This window comes from Erpetoichthys calabaricus, chromosome 9 (assembly GCF_900747795.2).
Source record: "Erpetoichthys calabaricus chromosome 9, fErpCal1.3, whole genome shotgun sequence".
Lineage (NCBI taxonomy): Eukaryota > Metazoa > Chordata > Cladistia > Polypteriformes > Polypteridae > Erpetoichthys > Erpetoichthys calabaricus.
The window spans coordinates 138,152,025-138,175,353 of NC_041402.2; the positions used below are offsets into that span (position 1 = coordinate 138,152,025).

Below are 23,329 nucleotides of genomic sequence, written 5' to 3' on the forward strand. Positions count from 1 at the left end.
ATATCTACTTATTGGCTCCTGTATTTAGGATATAGCAGGTTGGATAATGGACGGATGGACATTTGTATGCATAGCCCCATTTGCCCGTTTTCGTTTTTTTTCTTTCTTCAGTAATATTTCAGCAAACCCGGAGCTTGTCAGTTCAAATCGTGGTACTGACACCACTGTGTGACCCTGAGGAAGTCACTTGCCTGTGCTGCAAAAAACAAAAGTAATGTAACAAATTGTACCTTAGATGTTGTAAGTTGGTGGAATAAAGGCATAAGTAAAATAGATAAATATGTATTATACACATAGGAACTATTCATTTATTTTCAGTTAAGTCATCTGCAGCAAACTTTTATAAATGAGGGTTTCTGATTTTTAGATAGTGCAAACTGTTTCTTCTTCATTGACGTTTTCTCTTGGAGAGCTTTTTTCATTTCATTGAAAATGAAAGCAGCAGCTGCCAAAATATGTAGCTTTCTTATTAATTTTTCAACATTGTGTAAAATAAATGTATAAAGTAACATAAAAGGTTTAAATACTGGTTATCCTTTTACAGTAAAATATTACTAAAGAGATACAAAAAAAGTAAAATGGATATGTTCTTTTTCTTTAAGGAGATTAAATATTACTGAAGAAAGAAAAAAAAAAAAATTAAACAGCCAAATGGGGCTATGCATACGAACTTAAAAGGTTTAAATAAAACAGAAATATATATTTTATTTTTACTTGCTTAACTTGTGGAGGGTGTATCCTGTAGCAAAGCCCTAACTTTTTTCGTGAAAGCCCGTTTCAGTCAATACGTCTTAAAAAAACGTGTAAAGATATTGACAATAAGCTAAGTCATCTGCAGCAAAGTTTTATAAATGAGGGTTTCTCCTTTTTAGATAGTACAAACTGTTTCTTCTTCATTGACGTTTTGTCTTGGAGAGCTTTTTTCATTTCATTGAAAATGAAAGCAGCAGCTGCCAAAATATGTAGCTTTCTTATTAATTTTTCAACATTGTGTAAAATAAATGTATAAAGTAACATAAAAGGTTTAAATACTGGTTATCCTTTTACACTAAAATATTACTAAAGAGATACAAAAAAAGTAAAATGGAAATGTTTTTTCTTTAAGGAGATTAAATATTACTGAAGAAAGAAAAAAAAATTAAACAGCCAAATGGGGCTATGCATACGAACTTAAAAGGTTTAAATAAAACAGAAATATATATTTTATTTTTACTTGCTTAACTTGTGGAGGGTGTATCCTGTAGCAAAGCCCTAACTTTTTTCGTGAAAGCCCATTTCAGTAAATAAGTGTTAAAAACAGGTGTAAAGATATTGACAAGAAGCTACACAAACCCAGGAAGACATGGAATCGTTTAAATCAAGTATCATTACATCTTCCTTTCTTAAAGAGAAGTAAGGCAGTACTTATAAGCTTACATATTTATATATAGACATACATATACATATACATATATATACATATACATATACATATATATATATATATATATATATATATATATATATCTGAAGCCGTGCAAGCACACTCTTGAGAATGCAACGTATAGTTGTACAGAAGAAAAGCAATCTTGCCTCAAATGAATGGCAACCTTTTGTAGGTCTATGAAGTTAATTTAAACTTTAGGTTTACACGGTGCTTTCTTTCCGAAGTACCTGCACTCATGAATATGTCTGTATGTGTCAGTCGGTCAAATCCACGCGCTTCGCACCGGCGAAGTACGGCTTTTAAATTTTTATTAAGAAGAAAATAAAACGTTTTTAAATTGAGGGAAAATACAGTGATCCCTCGCTATATCGCGCTTCGCCTTTCGCGGCTTCACTCCATCGCGGATTTTATATGTAAGCATATTTAAATATATATCGCGGATTTTTCGCTGCTTCGCGGGTTTCTGCGGACAATAGGTCTTTTAATTTCTGGTACATGCTTCCTCAGTTGGTTTGCCCAGTTGATTTCATACAAGGGACGCTATTGGCAGATGGCTGAGAAGCTATCCAGCTTACTTTCTCTCTCTCTCTCTCTCTCTCTTGCGCTGACGTAGGGGGGTGTGAGCAGGGGGGCTGTGTGCAGCTGCTTCCTGAAGGACATGCTGCGCGGAGCTTCGCATACTTAAAAGCTCAAAGGGCACGTATTGATTTTTTTTATCTGTCTCTCTCTATCTCTCTCTCTCTCTCATCCTGCTCCTGACAGAGGGGGTGTGAGCTGCCGCCTTCAACAGCTTTGTACCGGCGGTGCTTCGCATACTTAAAAGCCAAAAAGCCCTATTGATTTTTTTTTTGACTGCTTGCTTTGCACTCCTTTGAAAAGGAAGATATGTTTGCATTCTTTTAATTGTGAGACAGAACTATCATCTCTGTCTTGTCATGGAGCACAGTTTAAACTTTTGAAAAAGAGACAAATGTTTGTTTGCAGTGTTTGAATAACGTTCCTGTCTCTCTACAACCTCCTGTGTTTCTGCGCAAATCTGTGACCCAAGCATGACATTCTAAAAATAACCATATAAACATATGGTTTCTACTTCGCGGATTTTCCTATTTCGCGGGTGGCTCTGGAACGCAACCCCCGCGATGGAGGAGGGATTACTGTATACTAATAACAGTTTGTTAAGGATCAGTTTTTTTGTGAAGCTGCCTTTACTTGAGTGATCACTTCGACCTGACTTGGTGGCCAAGTATAAGCGTTACCTGGTAGCTAACCACCCATACAATCAGATTGTGAATCAGACTACGAATGCCGTGAATGTAATTACACACTCACTGCACTTGCTTACGGTAATCGAACCTCGGACGTCAGCGCTAGAGAGGCTTAGCCAGCGGTGAAGTATTGCTTTTAAATTTTAATTAAGAACAAAAGAAAACCTCAGAGGTTCGATTCCCAAAAGGGAGTGAAGTGAGTGTCCGGTTACCTACCAGGTAACGCTTATGGTCGGACAGCAAGTGACATAAAATCAGCCACGGTGCCTTCAGTTGTGAGAAGCAGATCATAGAATGATTGAAAATAGTTTTGCATTTACCTTTTTAGTAAAAGGCGAGCTTTTAAGCCTGAGAAATCACCCCGTAAATGCACACGTTTAATTGCACATGTGTTAATATGTATGGTTACACAGTATTAAAAGACAGTGAACAACGTCAGTTACCTTTGTTCCCGCGTTTGATAAAAGGCGAGCTTTTAAGCCTGAGAAATCACCCCGTAAATGCACACGTTTAATTGCACGTGTTAATATGTATGCTTACACAGTATTAAAAGACAGTCAAAAATTAACGTCATTTACCTTCGTTCCCACGTTTGACTCGTGCTGTAAATCTCTTCCTTGTTTTTAGTTCACGTGATTACGTAGGAGGCCTGATGACGCGATACGTGACTCCGCCTCCTCCATTACAGTATATGGACAAAAAATATGTTCCAGTTATGACCATTACGCGTAGAATTTCGAAATGAAACCTGCCTAACTTTTGTAAGTAAGCTGTAAGGAATGAGCCTGCCAAATTTCAGCCTTCCACCTACACGGGAAGTTCGAGAATTAGTGATGAGTGAGTGAGTGAGTGAGTGAGTGAGTGAGTGAGTGAGTGAGTGAGTCAGTCAGTCAGTGAGTGAGGGCTTTGCCTTTTATTAATATGTATAGATGACTGGTAAGCTCACTAGGCTGAATGGCCTGTTTTCAACAAAATGGTCCTAATGTTCACTATGGATATATTCATACTGATGCTTATTAAGAATTCCTAAAAATGTTAGGCAGACAGCAAAATGGAGTTGTAATTAATACTGCTTCCTTATAAAAATCAACTGCCACTAAAGGCACTCCTTAAGTTGAGTTTGCACCCCCTGCTTGGCTTGTGTGCGTTTTCACCAGGTACTCTGGTTCCCTACCTTATTTATAAGGTTAGGTTAACCAACTGGAGTGCTACTGAAATAATCTCTAGCCCCTACAACCCTGTATTAGAATGAGCAAATTCAGAAAATGGATGGAAGGATGGAAAAAAGTTATGAGGCTTAGAAATGTAGAGCCTTTTGGAAGCCATGTCTTGGCCACAACATACCATGCTTTTCTGTCATACTGGGCAAATTAGTTAACATGTACTTCAGGAATTGCCTGAAAGATATATTCTGATTTGTGTTAATTCTGTTTATCATAGTGGAGATCTGATATTATCATTACTTTTGTCACACTTGGTTAGTTAGTTAGTCACATTTCTGTAATCTTCGATGCTGCATCCCCGCCTGTTATAAAGCTTCCTCCAATTCTCTCTATCTTGTGTAAGTTTCCTCTTCTCCTTGCTCCTCTCTGTTTTGGTTCTTCTATCACTATATTTTCCACCTCTTTCTTGATCTTCCTGCACTTATCCTTCCTATTGGAAACCATCTTTCCACTCTTCTTGCTGTCCTGTCTTGCATGTCCATCTCACAGCAGCCTTTTGCCTCGATCTCGATTCCCAAATAAGTGAATCTCTCTACTTTTGAGCACTTGACCTTTATCTTCATCCACTTTGTTTTCTGCATATTCAAGATCTCTCTCCGGTGCACCACCAATATATAGTCTGGCACTATTATCTATTTCATTAACCTCCCTCAGGACATGGCACAGTGCCAAGTTGAAAAAACATGCTGGAGGGAATTATACCATAACTGGCCTGGTAACATCAGGAAATTTCTCAGGTGGGATTCGAAGAAGTTGGATTAGGATAGGACAGTCAGTCTAGTCTAGCTCAGCATGCTGCTACAGCAATGCTCATCTAGATAAGCAGAGTGAAAATGGAGTACAGTAACGTGACATAAATGATAGCAAAGCAGTGTCCCACAGCTATGAACTCCAGATAATGTACTATTATATTGATTTATTGTTAAAGCTAATCTCTTAATAAGCAGGGCTTTTAATATTAACTACCTCTGTAAAAAGGTGTGGTTATTATTGTTTTACAAGGTCTTATGTCAAACCACAGAACTGCCTATAAACAGAATGCTGTTTCAATGGAATTGTAGTTCAGGAAGTAGTAGTAGTGCACCACTATCTTAAAACATGCATGCTAATATAATTTTTAAAGCCTCCTTAGGCATAGTGCAACTAAATAAGAAGAAAAGGCGATCATGCCAAAATGTCATGTGCTATTATGTGACAGTATATAGTCTGTATAAATGCAGGCTGGAGCAAAGACATTTTAGAGCAGCCCTCTAAAAACTAAATCAAAAAAGATCCTTCAGGAAGAGCTGTATGGTTCAAGGGGCCGAGAAATACAGTATTGCAACTTAAAGCCAATCTTCCCAGATACTAGCAAAATCAGTCATTGCATCTACTAGGTAATTTTTCTTTGCAGCCATCATAACCTAAGCAACACACCTCCTAGACTACACTAAAGGATATTGCAAAGAGTGCCTTAACAGCAAATTTGCGTACCTAATAAAAAGGTGATCAAAAGTGAAAACAGTACTAAATAAGTTGCAAGAGCTTTTACTAACCACTAAGAGACTCAATACTACTTTACCTTAATAACAATTCCAATCAATCAACCCTTCCATCCTGAGAAATCCCAATCTCTACAGGACAAAAATATAGACCTGGATAATTGACACAGGAGAATCAACCTACAGATTGTCAGATTCCCAGAAGGAGCACAAGAACAATGTCCCACTGTTTTTTCTGTCTTTTTAATCAGAATAAAAAATCTGGTTGGTTAAGCTGTGTTTTCAGAGGGTGGGGAGCAAAAAAAAGTACAACAGATGTGACAGGTGAGCAACGAACACACAAGTAATCCTATATCGTGCAAATATTCACTGAGTTAAAATGACAGATTTTATTACAAAGGAAAATGCAACTCTAGTCATTCCGCTTTGCTGAATATAAGATGGAAACACCTCTGCTTCAAAGAAGATACCTATTGGCCATATCAATAAAGACATAACAAGTTAAGGTGGAAACAGAATCAACATTCTGGATAATGTTTATCTAGAAATTTAATCAGCTATTAAGGAAGCCTATTTTTAGATATGTCGTTAAATATTAATATGCAACTATACAGTACATACTGACTTATTACATCCAGTTGAAAAAGCTGTTATGGTAATTATATCTTGCTTTTCACCCAAGAATCAAATTGCCAGCAATTTAACAGATGCAGTTTCCTTATTGAATATAGTACAGAGGTTAGCACTACTGCCTTATAACTCCAAAGTAGAACGTTTTCCCCACGTGTGAATAGATGTCTCACTAGATTCTCATGTTTTACTGCAACGTTCTGGAGATGTGGCGATTCTAAATCGGCTCTGAATTAGTGAGCGAGTATGTTCTGTAAAGGACAGGTACCTTGTCTAAGGATGTTTCCTACCTTGAGACTGGTGGTGCTTAGAAGAGTTCTAACTCTTAAGACTTTGAACTAGATTAAACAGGTGAATGAATAGATGGAGATTCCTTCTTGAGGTGACCTGTTCTACACCACATACAATCCAGTAAGTATAATTGTTCTGGCAAAAGATAGGCCATAACGGCAGACTGAGTACTAGGTGACTGGCATCTACCAAAATAACCCGTAAGGATTAAAACCCAGAAAGATGAACAATCATTACCAAAACCAAAATTCAAATCAAAAATCGGAGCTGAAATAACCTAGCCAGAATCAATAGCTAGAGAATCTATGAATTGCACAGTAAATGTTTTAGAATTCATCAACAGTCTTGGATGATGCATAAACACTATCAATGACATCATACAATGTAGCCTCCGGGACACATCCCTAACAACCAGCCATCGTGTCATGGCAAAGGAACAAAATGGCATTGTAGTAATTCCTAAACATCCATCCATTATCCAACCCGCTATATCCTAACTACAGGGTCACGGGGGTCTGCTGAAGCCAATCCCAGCCAACACAGGGCGCAAGGCAGTAAACAAACCCCAGGCAGGGCGCCAGCCCACCGCAGGGCACACACACTAGGGACAATTTAGAATCGCCAATGCACCTAACCTGCATATCTTTGGACCGTGGGAGGAAACCCTCGCAGACACAGGGAGAACATGCAAACTCCACGCAGGGAGGACCTGGGAAGCGAACCTGGGTCTCCTAACTGCGAGGCAGCAGCGCTACCCAATGCGCCACCGTGCCGCCCTTCCTAAACATGATATTAAAATAAAACAAATAGTCAATACTTGAAATGTACATGGAATATGAAATTAAAAACACATTCTCCATATTCCAAAATGGAAATAAATTAACACATACTAAACAATAATTGCTGCTGTTCAAATAATCTGAACATTTTACTGATACATTAACATAAAATCTTGTACAGATTGCTCAAGGTGCTGCTAGTGAAGCATATTCTTACATTTGGAAAAAAGTATTACATCCATATTTTCCAAGTAAACCTTGGTCAGCACATCTTTCACTTATCATGGTAAATATTACTTATTGATAGAATAAATTTCTTTTGGCTACAGTCAGCAGCTATTTTAGGTATTAGCAGCTATGGAAATATTTATATAACTTATTACTATGACAGCACTGTCACACAGTCCTTAGTGCTACTTCGTCACGTCTCTAAGGCCTTGGGTTTAATTACTGCTTTGCCATTCACTGTCTGTGAGGTGTTTGTACCAGTGTCCATAAAATATCCAGCTAGGTAAAACTGAAAAAATGTGTAATACCTGTATTTTGATTTGAATAGGATTATGCCACCCATTTGTTCTCAGAACAGATACAGAATAAGGGAATGAACCACAGAAGCAGGCACCAGCTATTAGACACAGATGTCGTAAGAAGTAAAAGACAAGCATACTAGTCACTTCTTTGATAGAATGTATAAGTGTTCAGGGGGCAGTGAATGTCGTCCTTTTGCCAGTTCTGAAGTTAAAGATACTGTATATGTGGGAACGCTCATGTGAGCATGTAATTACTGTTATAGATTTTAATACAGAGTTTGGCAATTTCATTGGAATGGAGAATGATATGCACTTGATGTCAAGAATCAAAAGTGGTTCATTAACGAACCTGAAGTTAAAAATCAGTCAATCGCTAAACTATAGAACTAATGCACCATCACTACTGTGTCAATCGCTATGACAAAAATACTAGAGACTGAGAGATAGAGTGATCCATAAGTGGCAGCTTAAAGGTAAATGTAAAAATATTTAAAAAACAGACATCCATTTCTGTTTTTCTGAACCTACTTTTAACTTTTATGGCGATCTGAAACTTTGACAGCATATGCACAATGAGAAAACCAGGTCACCAGGCACTTGCATAGTAAAAAGAAACAGTAATATTGTGTTGACAATAATATCGTTCAGCCTGATTGAAAGAAGTTTACACAATTGTGTGAGACTAGTTGGTGTTTACGTTAAGGACACAGAACATTATAAATGCGAGTTAAACATGATATCTGTAGACTTCCTCTTTCACACTCATTTAGGACATTCTATCAACAGTTTCCAAGCTGCTGCACAAGTGAAAGCATGTACTGTAGGACCTAAGCATTCTACTCATCTCTGCCTCATTCTGCCTTATTCTGTATATTCCTCCTATTTTGTACACTACAATACTGGCAGCACAAGGAAAGGCCAAAGTACAGGGTGAGATGGTAAGTGGGACAAGAGGTGATGGGACTGCTGACATTATTAGAGAGGTGGGAAGTGGACACACCACCTAGCCACATGTTTAATTATTTGACTTCATCTTGTAGTGTGTATTAAGTAAAATGTTATCTATTTATGGTCTAAAAGTTACCGATTGATTGATAAATCACTTCACATTACTGTTAAACAGAAAATACTACAAAAAGGTAACATCCATTGCTATATCACTACCGTATTATAAAGCTTTCTGAAAAAAAAAAAAAACAATGAAATAAAATACTGAATTTAAAACTGAAAATCTACTTAACATCTTCTGATTGCATCTTATGCAGAGGAATTTACCAGAAATTACAAAATCAACACCACAGAGAATTGGCTAAGTGATGAAGATCACATCCCTTCTGACATTGGACTACTGCCTTTAGACATGGAATATCTGTTGCTTACTCTTTATTCCCTTCAGTCATACTTGGAACTTTTGGTTCTTTGAAGAAATGACTCCTGGTCCTAGAATGACATTTTACAGTGGGTGGCAAAAGTGGAAGCATTATTAAAGAGTGCAGACCTCAACATTGTGACACAATGCTACCATCAACCCAGACCAATCAAAGATACAAGACTAAATCATAATGCATTGCAGGTTCCACAGAGACGGTCTGGGTTGCCAGTTGTCCTAGACTTTGACCACTTGTAAGGATTTTTTAAGAACTATGGACATACAGATCCACTTAATTTCACCTCTCTTTCATTATCAACTGACTAAACAAGCTTTCAAGACTTTACATTTTATGAGTACAAGATGCATAAATGTATACTGTGATGAAGTGCCAAGCTGGCAGAAGGTGACATGGGTATGTGGCATATCCAGGATGGCACAGATCAGTACAAAGTGGCAAAAGAAAGCTTAAATAAGAGAGAAGAGAAAAACACCTGGCATAGGCACAGGTAGATAGAGGCATATATGCCTGCATGTGTTCTGATTAACTTAGAAAGGGAGCAGGGCAAAGCACCAGCTTAACTTTGTGAGAGACATGAATTCAGGAGAAGCATGGTCCCCTCAGGATGACAACCCAGAGGGTTGCAGGGAGAAAATGATAATAATCACAATATGTCCTGGCTACTAGAGGTCTGTTTTACTAAGTATGATTATATGGGGCTATGTTGTGTCTCTTTAGTAAACCAGGCAGCATGTGTGTATGCCAATGTCAGCACAGATGTAATTTTTAGTAAGTCATTGACATCACTTTTGAAACTAATTTTTAAGACACTTCATCTTATTTCATTCACCTGGGGCAACGGCTACAAGTTACACCAAAAAATTTTAAACAGGGAAGGTTTGATCAAACTGTCTAGCAGGCACATGATAACATGCAAGTGCAGATAGAGAGAGATAAAAGACTAAAAATTGATCCTCTTCATTACATGGAAGCAGTAAATGATATTCTTTGTTACAGTACCTCTTCTGAATGGCTGCTCCTGACTTCTGCAAGTAAAAAAGACACAGAATCTGTTAGGACCTGCTTGTTGTATAGACTTGTGTTTTCTTTCTCTAACACAAACAATATTAGCCCTCCATCCAACTCATGGTCAGAACCCATTGTCGTTTATTTCCTATCCTCTGCCTTGACAAATTCACAGTTATATCAACTCTTTCGGGGCCATGGGGGAGCACTAAAATTGTCACTCTTTATAACTGTAGAAGGTGTTACCTGAAATCTCACATTCTGGCCCACAATGTACATGTGACATAGTCAAAACAGTATACTGAAAATTCCATGTTGAACAGCTCCTTCTTTGTAATGTTTCAAAACAAACCATGAGGAACATTAATGTAACAATAGTTCAATAGCACAGGGGTCAGAGGGAGGTTCATTGCTTACCTCAGAGAAAGCAAAATACACAGCATGAGATTTGAAAATTGGACAACACAAGCCCTTTAGAACTAGTGCCAATTTAATTGTATGCTATGTGAGGAAAGGCTGCTTTTGTGAGGGGGTGCTTGTCACCTTCGTTATTTCATGAGGAAAATACAGTAAGTGTAATTAACTTTATGTTGATTGGCACAGTTATATAGGTCATGTGATGAAAGAAGCATTCCCCTCTATTTTTTCAGGTTGAGTTTGATAAACATTAAGAATCTGAGTTTCTTACTGTCTGAAATTTATTTTGTTTTTTAATGATTTAATTTATTTTTCTGGTTATTATTACATCTTTATCAACTGGTGAAAAAGTGCAAGGCTTTGAATCTTGATGGTTCCACAATCTCTTGGATCATGGACGGCCTAACCAACAGACAGCAGTTTGTGAGGCTAAGGGACTATGTGTCAGAAATGTTGGTATGTAATACTGGAGCACCTTAGAGAACAGTCCTGTCTATCCCTTCCTGTTTACCCTCTGCACAACAAACTTCCAGCACAATACCAGTGTTTGACATCTACAGAAATTTTCAGATGACTCATCCATCATAAGCTACATTAATAAAGGAGACAAGACAGAGTACAGGAAAGTAGTGGAGGACTTTGTCTTGTGGTGCAGGGACAAAAACCTGCAACTCAACATCAGCAAGACAAAAGAGCTGGTGGTGGACTTCCGGTGTGCCAAGAAGCTTCTGAGACCAGTCACCATTCAGAGTGAGGACATGGAAGTGGTGCCAAGCTACAAGTACTTGATGGTTCACATGAACAACAAACTGGACAGGTCTGAGCACACAGTGGCACTGTACAAGAAGGGCCAGAGAAGACTGTACTTGCCAAGAAGACTTTGATGTATGTAGCAAGCTGCTGGTTCTATCAGTCCAAGTAGCCAGTGTGTTTTTCTATGCTGCAGTCTCCTGGGAAGCAACATGAGCTCAAAAGAAGCACAATGCCTGAAAAAGCTTATTAGGAAAAACTGTTCCATCACAGAGTGAATCCTGAACGCACCGAAAGCTGTTCTGGAAAAGATAATGGCAAAATTGGATGCTGTCATAAAAAATTCCTCCAGGAGGCACTCTCTTGGAGCACTTTTAGCCACTGGCGCAATCCACCACAGTGTGCTAAAATGGGCCCTCTGGGGTCTTTTCTGCCCACTGCTATCAGGCAATTCATTGCTTCCACCCAATATCGTCGTTAAGTTTATTTTTATTTATTTTTACATTGGCTGTATTATTTGCCCTGTGAGTCTGTATCCTTGTTTTTTATATTTCTGTGCTGTATACATCTGAATTTCCCCATGGTATTATTAAAGTTTATCTAATCTAATCTGTATTATTATTTTGAAGACATTGTTTTGGAGGTATTTTGGTAGGATTGTCATTTATAGGCACTGCCATTATGTGTTCACTTTTAATGGTCGTGGCTATATCTACCATTGCAATGGTTTCCTTTGTCGGTCAAATGGGCTGGAAGTAATACTCAATATCTAAGCTTTAAATACAATCTAAAAGTCAATGTGATCTCTTTCACTAATTATTTTATTTGGGGCCAGGGCTGGTACATACTATTTGGCTTGTCTAGGGAAAACACAATTGTGCCACCCCTTTGAATTAGCTATATTACAGCCAATGAGGAACAATACATAGTGAGTGAATACTGTAGTGCCTTGGTACTTATAACTCTTTCTCACGGACGTCAGACACACACTGGAAAGTCTGCAGGGTAAAATTCTCCACAAACCAGACAGGTGGCATACTTACAAAACCAAAAACGCTTTATCACACTCACGATATTATTACAGTAATTAAGTTTGCCTTTCAGGTGTGTGTCTGCAAAGATTTTAACAACATATTTTATCTGAATTTTCTGTGTCAGTTTATGCTCTATGGAAATTGTTCCCAGCCCATTAAGGTTGTCCTGTATCATTGTACTGTGGAAGTAGTTTTTTAAAATAAGTTAATGTTTTGAGAAGAGATGTTCTTCAGAAGCCACTAAGATGAGAAGGGTGATGGGCACTCTTAATGCTATTGTCTAAGGAAATGTATTATAAGAATGAGCTTTTGAGTTTTTAGAGAGCTCACTCTTTCAACAGTATCCTCTCTTTTTGTACAGGGTGGCGCAGTGTAACGAGAAATTTTGGAATTGGGTGTTGGCGACCTTTTGGCGTTGGCAATTGTTTGGGACCATTGCGACCTCGTTTAGAACCCCTTGCCATAAGTTATAATGGAGCAGTGGAGTGGTGCGCAATGAGCGTTCACTGTGAAAACCTTTTATAAGAATGGTGATAGTGTGACTGCTGCACAAAGGGAAGTTCGGCGTCATTACTAGTTAGGATGATTGTGTTCCGTCTGCTCATGCGATTACAGCATAGGTGCGTAAATTCAAAGAAGCAGGTTCAGTCTTAAAAAAAGAAGACCCTAGGTGGAGACACTTCGTATAATGCCTGATCGATAGCAGCTCTTCGACAATTGTTTGGAAGAAGCGTGATTTCATTCACCGGTGACTTTCCATGGTCTCCGAGATCTCCAAATCTCACGGTTTGTTATTTTTTTATCTGTGGAAACATCTTAAAAGCCAAGTGTACCACACATGTCCTGCAACCATTGCTGAACTAAAAAGGAGGACTGAAGAGGAAATCGCTGGCATTCTTCTTGACGTGTTACATTGAGCAATGCAGAATTTCCACAACAGGCTGTCAGAATGTGTACGGAGAAATGGACAACACATTCATGATGCTTTCTTCAAAACAGAAAATGAAAATTGAATGAATATTGATTACCATAATTGATTGCATATCCTGTACAATACTGTTCATCATTAAATGTATTTTGTAATGTGTTTATTCATGCATTGAATGTCAATCGAAAAGTTCCCGTTTCCCTGTGCCACCCTGTATTTGCAGTCAGACAGTTTAGGTTGCCTTGACATTGTGCATTTCACTGTCAACCTATGATCTCTCTCTCTTTGCTGGACAGAATTGCTGCCAGTGCAATAAAGCCAGGGATGGGTGACTCAGGCTGGGACTGATACATTTCTCAGCTGCTTGACATGTTTGGAGAGAACTTGGTAGAATTCTGTGCTCTGCAATTAAGTTTACCATGAAGTCTTTAGATACATTTCGCTGTTGACACCCTTGCTCAAGTGTTGCTCTAGGCAGCCACCTACTTCTCCTCTGTGGAAAACCCAGCCATGGTTAACACTGAGGATTTGAATTTATACGTTTTTGGCACTTCTGTGTTCTTTGACTCCTGCCTGCCCCTAACAATTATTTTGTCTTTGTCTCCAGTTCATTGCACATTCTGTTTCTGTAATTTATTTGGGCATCCAGCTTTCTTCAGACTGTTTGTAACAAGCAGGATTTCGAACTTCATGCGTTTCATCTTTGAAACAAGCTAAAATAAATAATGTCATTTTCCAACAAGGATAGTGCTCTACATCTTCTCATTATTTGCTTCAGTCCAATAAACTAAATATTGCACAACTTGATTATAAAAGATGATTATATATTGTCTCACATCTGATTTTCTGCATTAATATATTAATATTATATTAATATATGCATTTCATATATATATATATATATATATACAGTACTGTGCAAATGTTTTAGGCAGGTGTGAAAAAATGCTGTAAAAAGAAGAATGCTTTCAGAAATATAAATAATGATTGTTTATTGTTATCAATTTACAAAATGTAAAGTGAGCAAACAAAAGAAATATTTGGTGTTACTACCTTTTGCCTTCAAACCAGCATCAATTCTTATAGGTAACACTTGCACAAAGTCAGGGATTTTGTAGGATTATAGTCAGGTGTATGATCAACCAATTATACCAAACAGGTGCTAATGATCATCAATGTCACACATAGGTTGAAACACAGTCATTAACTGAAACAGAAACAGCTGTGTAGGAGGCTTAAAACTGGGTGAGGAACAGCCAAACTCTGCTACCAAGGTGAGGTTGTGGAAGACAGTTTCATGTCATGGCAAGATTGAGCACAGCAACAAGACACAAGGTAGTTATACTGCATCAGCAAGGTCTCTCCCAGACAAAGATTTCAAAGCAGACTGGGGTTTCAAGATGTGCTGTTCAAGCTCTTTTGAAGAAGCACAAAGAAACGGGCAACGTTGAGGATCGTAGACGCAGTGCTCGGCCAAGGAAACTTAGTGCAGCAGATGAAAGACACATCAAGCTTATTACCCTTCGAAATCGGAAGATGTCCAGCAGTGCCATCAACTCAGAACTGGCAGATACCAGTGGGACCCAGGTACACCCATCTACTGTCTGGAGAAGTCTGGCCAGAAGTGGTCTTCATGGAAGAGTTGCAGCCAAAAAGCCATACCTCCAACGTGGAAACAAGGCCAAGCGACTCAAGTATGCACGAAAACGTAGGAACTGGGGTGCAGAAAAATGGCAGCAGGTGCTCTGGACTGATGAGTCAAAATTTGAAATATTTGGCTGTAGCAGAAGGCAGTTTGTTCGTCGAAGGGCTGGACAGCGGTACAATAATGAGTGTCTGTAGGCAACAGTGAAGCATGGTGGAGGTTCCTTGAATGTTTAGGGCTGCATTTCTGCAAATGGAGTTGGAGATTTGGTCAGGATTAATGGTGTTCTCAATGCTGAGAAATACAGGCAGATACTTATCCATCATGCAACATCATCAGGGAGGCGTATGATTGGCCCCAAATTTCTTGTGCAGCAGGACAATGACCCCAAACATACAGCCAAAGTCATTAAGAACCATCTTCAGCGTAAAGAAGAACAAGAAGTCCTGGAAGTGATGGTATGGCCCCCACAGAGCTCTGATCTCAACATCATCGAGTGTGTCTGGGATTACATGAAGAGACAGAAGGATGTGAGGAAGCCTACATCCACAGAAGATCTGTGGTTAGTTCTCCAAGATGTTTGGAACAACCTACCAGCCGAGTTCCTTCAAAAACTGTGTGCAAGTGTACCTAGAAGAATTGATGCTGTTTTGAAGGCAAATGGTGATCACACCAAATATTGATTTGATTTAGATTTCTCTTGTGTTCATTCACTGCATTTTGTTGATTGATGAAAATAAATGATTAACACTTCCATTTTTGAAAGCATTCTTTGTTTATAGCATTTCTTCACACCTGCTTAAAACTTTTGCACAGTACTGTATATTATATATTATATATTTTATATATATACTAGCAAAATACCCGCGCTTCGCAGCGGAGAAGTAGTGTGTTAAAGAGGTTATGTAAACATATATATACATATATATATACATTGTGGCAGGTGGCCGGGTGCGGCCCTCAATCAGCCGCCTATATAAGGAGCCGCCGCCCTACAATCAAGGCTGGAGTCGGGTGAGGAGGTGGACGAGGTCAGAGGAGGCGGCAAGGAGAGGCCCTGAGTGTTGTGTTTGTGAGGAGAAGAAAGTGGCTGCTGGAAGCCTGGACTTTGGGAGTCGGTGGGGGTTTGTTGTGTGGTGCACATAGTGACTTGTATTATAATAATAGTGTAAATAAACATGTGGTGATGGACTGCAACGTGTCTGCCCGTCTGTGTCCGGGAGCACCCTTTCACAACATATACACATCCACATTGTGTATATATACACATATCAACATATATATATACACATACATATACACACATACATAAACACACACATATACATCCATCCATCCTCTTCATATATACATATATACATATTGCGTTGTAACATGGGCTGTGATTGTTACATGGGAGGGAGACGACAAATCACAGCTTCCTGCTTTCTAATCGGGCCTGTGATTGGTGCTTTGATGGATGCCCAGATCCCACAGTATCTCCCCTTAGGAGTGGCGTTAGGCAAGTGTAATTGAATAGCGGTGCTGCAAGTTTAGCTTTACACCTGTTTTTAAGGCTTATTGACTGAAAGGGGCTTTCATGAAAAAACTTAGGGCTTTGCTACAGGATACACCATCCACAAGTTAAGGAAGTAAAAATAAAGGTATATATTTCTGTTTTATTTAAACCTTTTAAGTTTGTATGCGGGCGGCATGGTGGCGCAGTGAAAGGTGCCAGTTAGGAGATCCGGGTTCGCTTCCCTGCGTGGAGTTTGAATGTTCTCCCCCTGTCTGTCTGGGTTTCCTCCGGGTACTCCGGTTTCCTCCCAAAGTCCAAAGACATGCAGGTTAGGTGCATTGGCGATTCTAAATTGTCCGTGGTGTGTGGGTGTGTGCGCCCTGCGGTGGGCTGGCACCTTGCCCGGGGTTTGTTTCCTGCCTTGTGCCCTGTGTTGGCAGGGATTGGCTCCTGTATTTAGGATATAGCGGGTTGGATAATGGATGGATGGACATTTGTATGCATAGCCCTATTTGCCTGTTTTCGTTTTTTTTCTTTCTTCAGTAATATTTCAGCAAACCCGGAGCTTGTCAGTTCAAATCCTGGTACTGACACTACTGTGTGACCCTGAGGAAGTCACTTCACCTGCCTGTGGTGCAAAAAACAAAAGTAATGTAACAAATTGTACCTCAGATGTTGCAAGTTGCTGGAATAAAGGCATAAGTAAAATAGATAAATATGTATTATACACATAGGAACTATTCATTTATTTTCAGTTAAGTCATCTGCAGCAAACCTTTATAAATGAGGGTTTCTCTTGGAGAGCTTTTTTCATTTCATTGAAAATTAAAGCAGCAGCTTCCAAAATATGTAGCTTTCTTATTAATTTTTCAACATTGATTAAAATAACTTTATAAAGTAACATAAAAGGTTTAAATACTGGTTATCCTTTTACACTAAAATATTACTAAAGAGATACAAAAAATTAAAATGCATATGTTCTTTTTCTTTAAGGAAATTAAATATTAATGAAGAAAGAAAAAAAAAACAAACTAAAACAGCCAAATGGGGCTATGCATAGGAACTTAAAAGGTTTAAATAAAACCTTTTATTAAATGCAAGGGTTCTTCGCTTTTTTTTTTTTTTTTTTTCTTTTTTTACGATTGTTATAGTTCTGTTTGCATACCACGTTGTCAGTTCAGCACTCCGGTTGTAATATGACCAAGCCGTGCAAGCACACACTTGAGACTGCAACGTATAGTTGTACAGGAGAAAAGCAATCTTGCCTGAAGTCAATGGCAACCTTTTGTAGGTCTATGAACTTAATTTAAACTTTAGGTTTACACGGTGCTTTCTTTCCGAAGTACCTGCACTCATGAATATGTCTGTATGTGTCAGTTGCTCAAATCCCCGCGCTTCGCACCGGCGAAGTACTGCTTTTAAATTTTTATTAAGAAGAAAAGAAAACCTTTTTAAATTGAGAGAAAATATACTAATAACAATTTGTTAAGGATCTGTTTTTTTGTGAAGCTGCCTTTACTCGAGTGATTACTTCGAGCTGACTTGCTGGCTAACCATAAGCGTTACCTGGTAGGTAACCACCCATACAATCAGATTGTGAATCAGACTACGAATGCCATGAATGTAATTACCCCAATCTACATGCTGTCAAATAAAGAACCACACGCCGTGGCGCAATTTTAGGGGCTTAGCCTCTAGCGCTGACGTCCGAGGTTCGATTCCCGTAAGGGAGTGAAGTGAGCACTTCGCACCGGCGAAGTACTGCTTTTAAATTTTTATTAAGAAGAAAAGAAAACCTTTTTAAATTAAGTCTTAAAAAGAGCTGTAAAGATATTGACAATAAGCTACGCAAACCCACCAAGACATGCAATTGATTAAATCAAGGCGCGAGTCAAAAAACACCATCCCATAATATTAGTTAACGATTAACACATTTCTATATGTATTGTTAGCATACAATACAACTGATAATATGTTGCGCTTATTTATCTGGTGTACCGACATTTTTGCTTGTTTAATGGCTGAAATCCAACGTGGATTGTGCCCTTCAGAATGAAAACAGTTTGCATTTATCTTTTTAATAAAAGGCGAGCTTTTAAGCTTGAGAAATCACCCCGTAAATGCACACGTTTAATTGCACATGTGTTAATATGTATGCTTACACGAACTTAAAAGGTTTAAATAAAACAGAAATATATACCTTTTATTTTTACTTGCTTAACTTGTGGAGGGTGTATCCTGTAGCAAAGCCCTAACTTTTTTCGTGAAAGCCTGTTTCAGTCAATAGGTTTTAAAAACAGGTGTAAAGATATTGACAATAAGCTACGCAAACTCACCAAGACATGGAATCGTTTAAATCAAGGCGCGAGTCGAAAAACACCATCCCATACTATTAGTTAACGATTAAGACATTTCTATATGTAGTGTAAGCATACAATACAACTGATAATATGTTGCGCTTATTTATCTGGTGTACCGACATTTTTGCGCGTTTAACGGGTGAAATCTAACGTGGTTTGTGCCCTTCAGAATGAAAACAGTTAGCATTTACCTTTTTGATAAAAGGCGAGCTTTTATGCCCGAGAAATCACCGCGTAAATGCACACGTTTAATTGCACGTGTTAATATGTATGCTTACACAGTATTAAAAGACACTCAACAACGTCATTTACCTTTGTTCCCGCGTTTGATAAAAGGTGAGCTTTTAAGTCTGAGAAATCACCCCGTAAATGCACACGTTTAATTGCACATGTGTTAATATGTATGCTTACACAGTATTAAAAGACACTCAAAAATTAACGTCATTTACCTTCGTTCCCGCGTATGACTCGTGCTGTAAATGTCTTCCTTGTTTTTAGTTCACGTGATTACGTAGGAGGCGTGATGACACGATACGTGACTCCGCCTCCTACATTAGAGTATATGGACAAAAAACAGGTTCCAGTTATGACCATTACGCGTAGAATTTCGAAATGAAACCTGTATTGTATATATGTTCTCTTCAAGTAAAATCTGATAATACATGAATGGAATCAGTAGTTCCTCAAACAACATAAAATTGTAATGCTTATTTCATTTATTAATTAAAGACATCCAATGGCTTGCATATCCTATACCTTTAGCTGGTTACCTTACCTACTGGCAGAATAACAGTACTGTGGCATTTCAGTGCAATAAATTATCAGTGCAAAAAATAATTCTGGGTCATCTCTCCAGTTGAACCACCTTTGTGACATTTATAGGTTTTCAAACATTACGTTATGCATTCAGGTCATGTAATAACATTGCACAGAGGTTTAGTTTTGGATTTTGACTATTGTCTTTCTAAAACACTCGGTTTCTCTTTCTTTAGGCATTCTGAAGCCTAAAGTTTCATAATGTTTTAATACTTTAGCACTTTAGTTTCAGCTTGCAGATGGGCTTACATTCTAATGAAGAATCCTCTAATACTGAGTCAAGTTCATTGTTCTTTCAACAATGTCAAGCTGAAACCCTTAACCCTCAATCCATGATACCATCACCTCATGCTTGTTTTTTGCTATGATTTTCACTGCGACATAATATGTTCATATCAACTAATATGTTCCACTTTTGATTCATCAATCCTTAGAACACAATTCCTGAATGCATAAGGATCATCCAGTAACATTTCAGGTAAAAGGTCTAGGTTTATTAGTGAGAATTGGTTCTTGCTTGATACTGCCTTTAATGCAGTGTTATTTGAATGACAGGGTTATCTTAACTGAAGCAAAAAAAAGTCAGCATATTCCTAGATGTTGTTTTCAAATCCTTTTTTGACTCAAGGGAATATTTAACACCTTGCCTTAACAAAGTGTTTTGTAGGACAGCCACAACTGCTGCTTTAGCACATGCTGTTTTAACAACCTAGAGCAGGAATGTCAGTCACATTCAGTGGTTATTTGTTTTGAAACATTTTCTGAAGTCTTATTCATTTATAATCTTAGAGACTTCTATGTTTGAAGTTGAATTTTGTCTTAACTCTGACAAGGTCTTAGACAAGCAAACAAGTTTAGAATACCTGTGTTTATCGGTCTTGTGAATTGGAGTTCACTTCATTTGGCCTGTAGTTACCACATAACCCAACACTTCTTGAACAAACAAACTGAATTATATATAGCTTTATATATATATTGTGGAGGATTGCCGGCCTTTTACTCCGGCCTTCACCCCCAGGCCGCCAGGAGGAGCTCTCCCAGCAGCGTGGACGTGCCCCGAGTTCCAGCAGGGCCTCATGGACTATGTAGTTTTTATACACAGCCCTGCTGGATACCTTGGGGGCCACAGGGAGTCGCTGTAGGGGGGCTCGTGGACTCTTATGTGCCCTATAACCCGGGAGTACGTCACGGTCAAGTGACAGGAAGAAACGACGTGCTCCCGGGTTGAAGAAGAGGACTGTTTACCCTGACCCGGAAGGGAAAAGGAACTGTGGACTGATTGGGCAGGAACACCTCCGGGTCAGGGTGTATAAAAGGACTGTGGGAAAGCCCAGACATTGAGCTGAGCTGGGAGGTAGGGTGGCAAAGTGTCTGGGCGAGGAGGAGAGTATTGAGTATTTGTGAGAGTTTAGTGTATGAGTAGTGTGGTGTATAGGGTGCTTTGTGCACAGTTAAAGTATAAAATAAATAGTTGTTATACTTTTACATCGTGTTTTGAGTGCTACCTGAGGGTTCACGAGGTGGACAAAAGCCTCTACTGCTACAATATATATATATATATTACATAGTTTACTGTCAAATAATGCAAAGAGTACGCGACACGTGTTTCGCCCTTATTTGGGCTCATCAGGCTTACACTCCATTGCACCACTCTCAGGGATCGAACCTCGGACGTCAACATCAGAAGTGTCGCGTACTCTTTGCATTAATTGACAGTTAACTATGTAACATTCTATGATTTGCTTCTCACAACTAAGAGGGCCCCGTGGCAGATGTTTGCAGACTGGTAGACCAACCAACATGCGTTACCTGGTAGGTAACCACCCATACAATCAGATCGAGATTCAGACTATGAATGCTATGAACATATATACTGTATATATATACAGTCAAAGTAAAAAGTATGTGAACCCTTTGGAATTATCTGGTTTACTGCATGAATTGGTCATAAAAAGTGATCTAATCTTCATCTAAGTCACAGGTACTGATGATATACACAATGAGCTTAAGCCAATGACACAAAAAATTCTACTCTTTCATGTCTTTATTTTGCAAACACATTCAACATTCACAGTGGTAGTGGAAAAAGTAAGTGAACCTTGGATTTAATAACTGGTTTACCCTCCTTTGGCAGCAATGACCTCCTGCAGGTCAGACCTGCACATCATGTGAGGGGAATTTTAGCCCATTCTTCCCCGCAGAACTGCCTTAACTCTTTCATATTCTTTGGTTGTCTTCTGTGTATGGTTCTCTTCAAGTCATTCCATAGCATCTCCATAGGATTGAAATCTGGGCTCTGACTGGGCAGCTCCAAAAGGTGGAGTTTGTTCTTCTGAAGCCATTGTGCTGTGGATTTGCTGTGATGTTTGGGGTCATTATCCTGTTGCATCACCCAGCCTCTTCTGAGCTTAAGTTGACGGACAGACACTGTCACACACGTGCGAGTAGGGGGACGTTGTGTGGACCAAGTAAAGGTAATTCCACGCCAGGCCAGGAGAGGTCGGGGTGCACTAAACCTTCTCCTGTTGTCTCTACAGACCAGCCGCGGGAAAACCTGTCTGAGTCAGTGATGACACTTCCGGTTCTGGCACCCAGGAGAACGTCACTTCCGGTTCCAGCGCATAGACTGATGTCAGAAGGACATCACTTCCAGTTATCGGACATCACTTCCAGTCTGATCATTTAAAGCCGCCATCTTTCCCAACTCTCATCAGTTCGATCTTGAACACAGTGCTATCAACAGGCTCTTTATAACTTAAAAAACCATTTGCAGCCAGGAATATCATACGGGTGGCTGTCCCAAACCTTTTTACATGTGTCGAGTCTGTTCATTTCACAACACCCTCACATTATCCTGGAGAATTTGTTGATAAACTTGTGAATTTATTTTCCCCTCAATGATGGCAAGCTGTCCAGGCCCTGATGCAGCAATACTTTACTGTAGTGATGATGTTTTGATGTTGATATGCAGTGCCCTTTTTACGCCAAATTTTCCTAGTACCGTTGTGGGGTATCCAAGTGCTCTTTCGCAGACTTCAGGTGTTCAGCAATGTTCTTTTTTTGATAGCAGTGGCTTCCTTCTTGGTGTCCTGCCATGGACTCCTTTCTTGTTCAATATTTTGTGTATAGTTGACTCATGAACAGAGATGTTAGCCAGTTCTAATGACTTCTTCAGGTCCTTTGCTGTCACTCTAGGGTTCTTCTTTAGCTCATTGCTGACTTTGCGTTGTGCTCTTGGGGTCATCTTGGCAGGGCACCCATTTCTAGGCAGAGTAGCCACAATACCAGATTGTCTCCATTTATAGACAACTTGCCTAAAAGTAGACTGATGAATATCTAAAATCTTTGAGATGACTTTGTAACCCTTTCCAGCCTTATGTAGATTAACAATTCTCGATTGTAGCTCTTCAGACAGCTCTTTTGTGCAAAGCATGATTCCCATCTGGATATGCTTCTTGTCAAAAGCTCAAACTCAAACTTTATAGTGTTTTTTATCAATGAAAGTAATTCTAAGCCACACCTCTGAACTCGTTTCATTAAATGGACTCCAGGTGTTGTAAATTCTGACTGCAATGAGCTTTTTAAAAAGTCATTAGCTTAGGATTCACTTACTTTTTCCAACCTTCAGTTTCACAGTTTGAATGATTTATTCAATATGGTCAAAAATTCTCTGAAAATCTGTGTATCTTTAGTTATAGGAGAATGTGTTTGTTCATTATTGTGACTGACATGAAGATACAACCATGTTTTATATGGGAATTAGACATAAATACAGATAATTCCTAGGGGATCACATACTTTTTACTTTGACTGTATACATAACTGGAATTTAGGAAATCTGATCAAAATTTTAATGAAGA

At 38.9% G+C, this 23,329-nt stretch overlaps 1 protein-coding gene across 1 annotated transcript in view; it reads right to left on the bottom strand.

The window, feature by feature from the left end:
* LOC114644860 (uncharacterized) overlaps window positions 1-23,329 on the bottom strand; it is an 85,763-nt gene that overhangs the window by 19,842 nt on the left and 42,592 nt on the right. Inside the window, exon 3 of the mRNA XM_051931824.1 lies at window positions 10,016-10,041. Within this exon, the coding sequence (XP_051787784.1) occupies window positions 10,016-10,041 (26 nt within the window). The remainder of the gene's footprint in view (window positions 1-10,015; window positions 10,042-23,329) is intronic.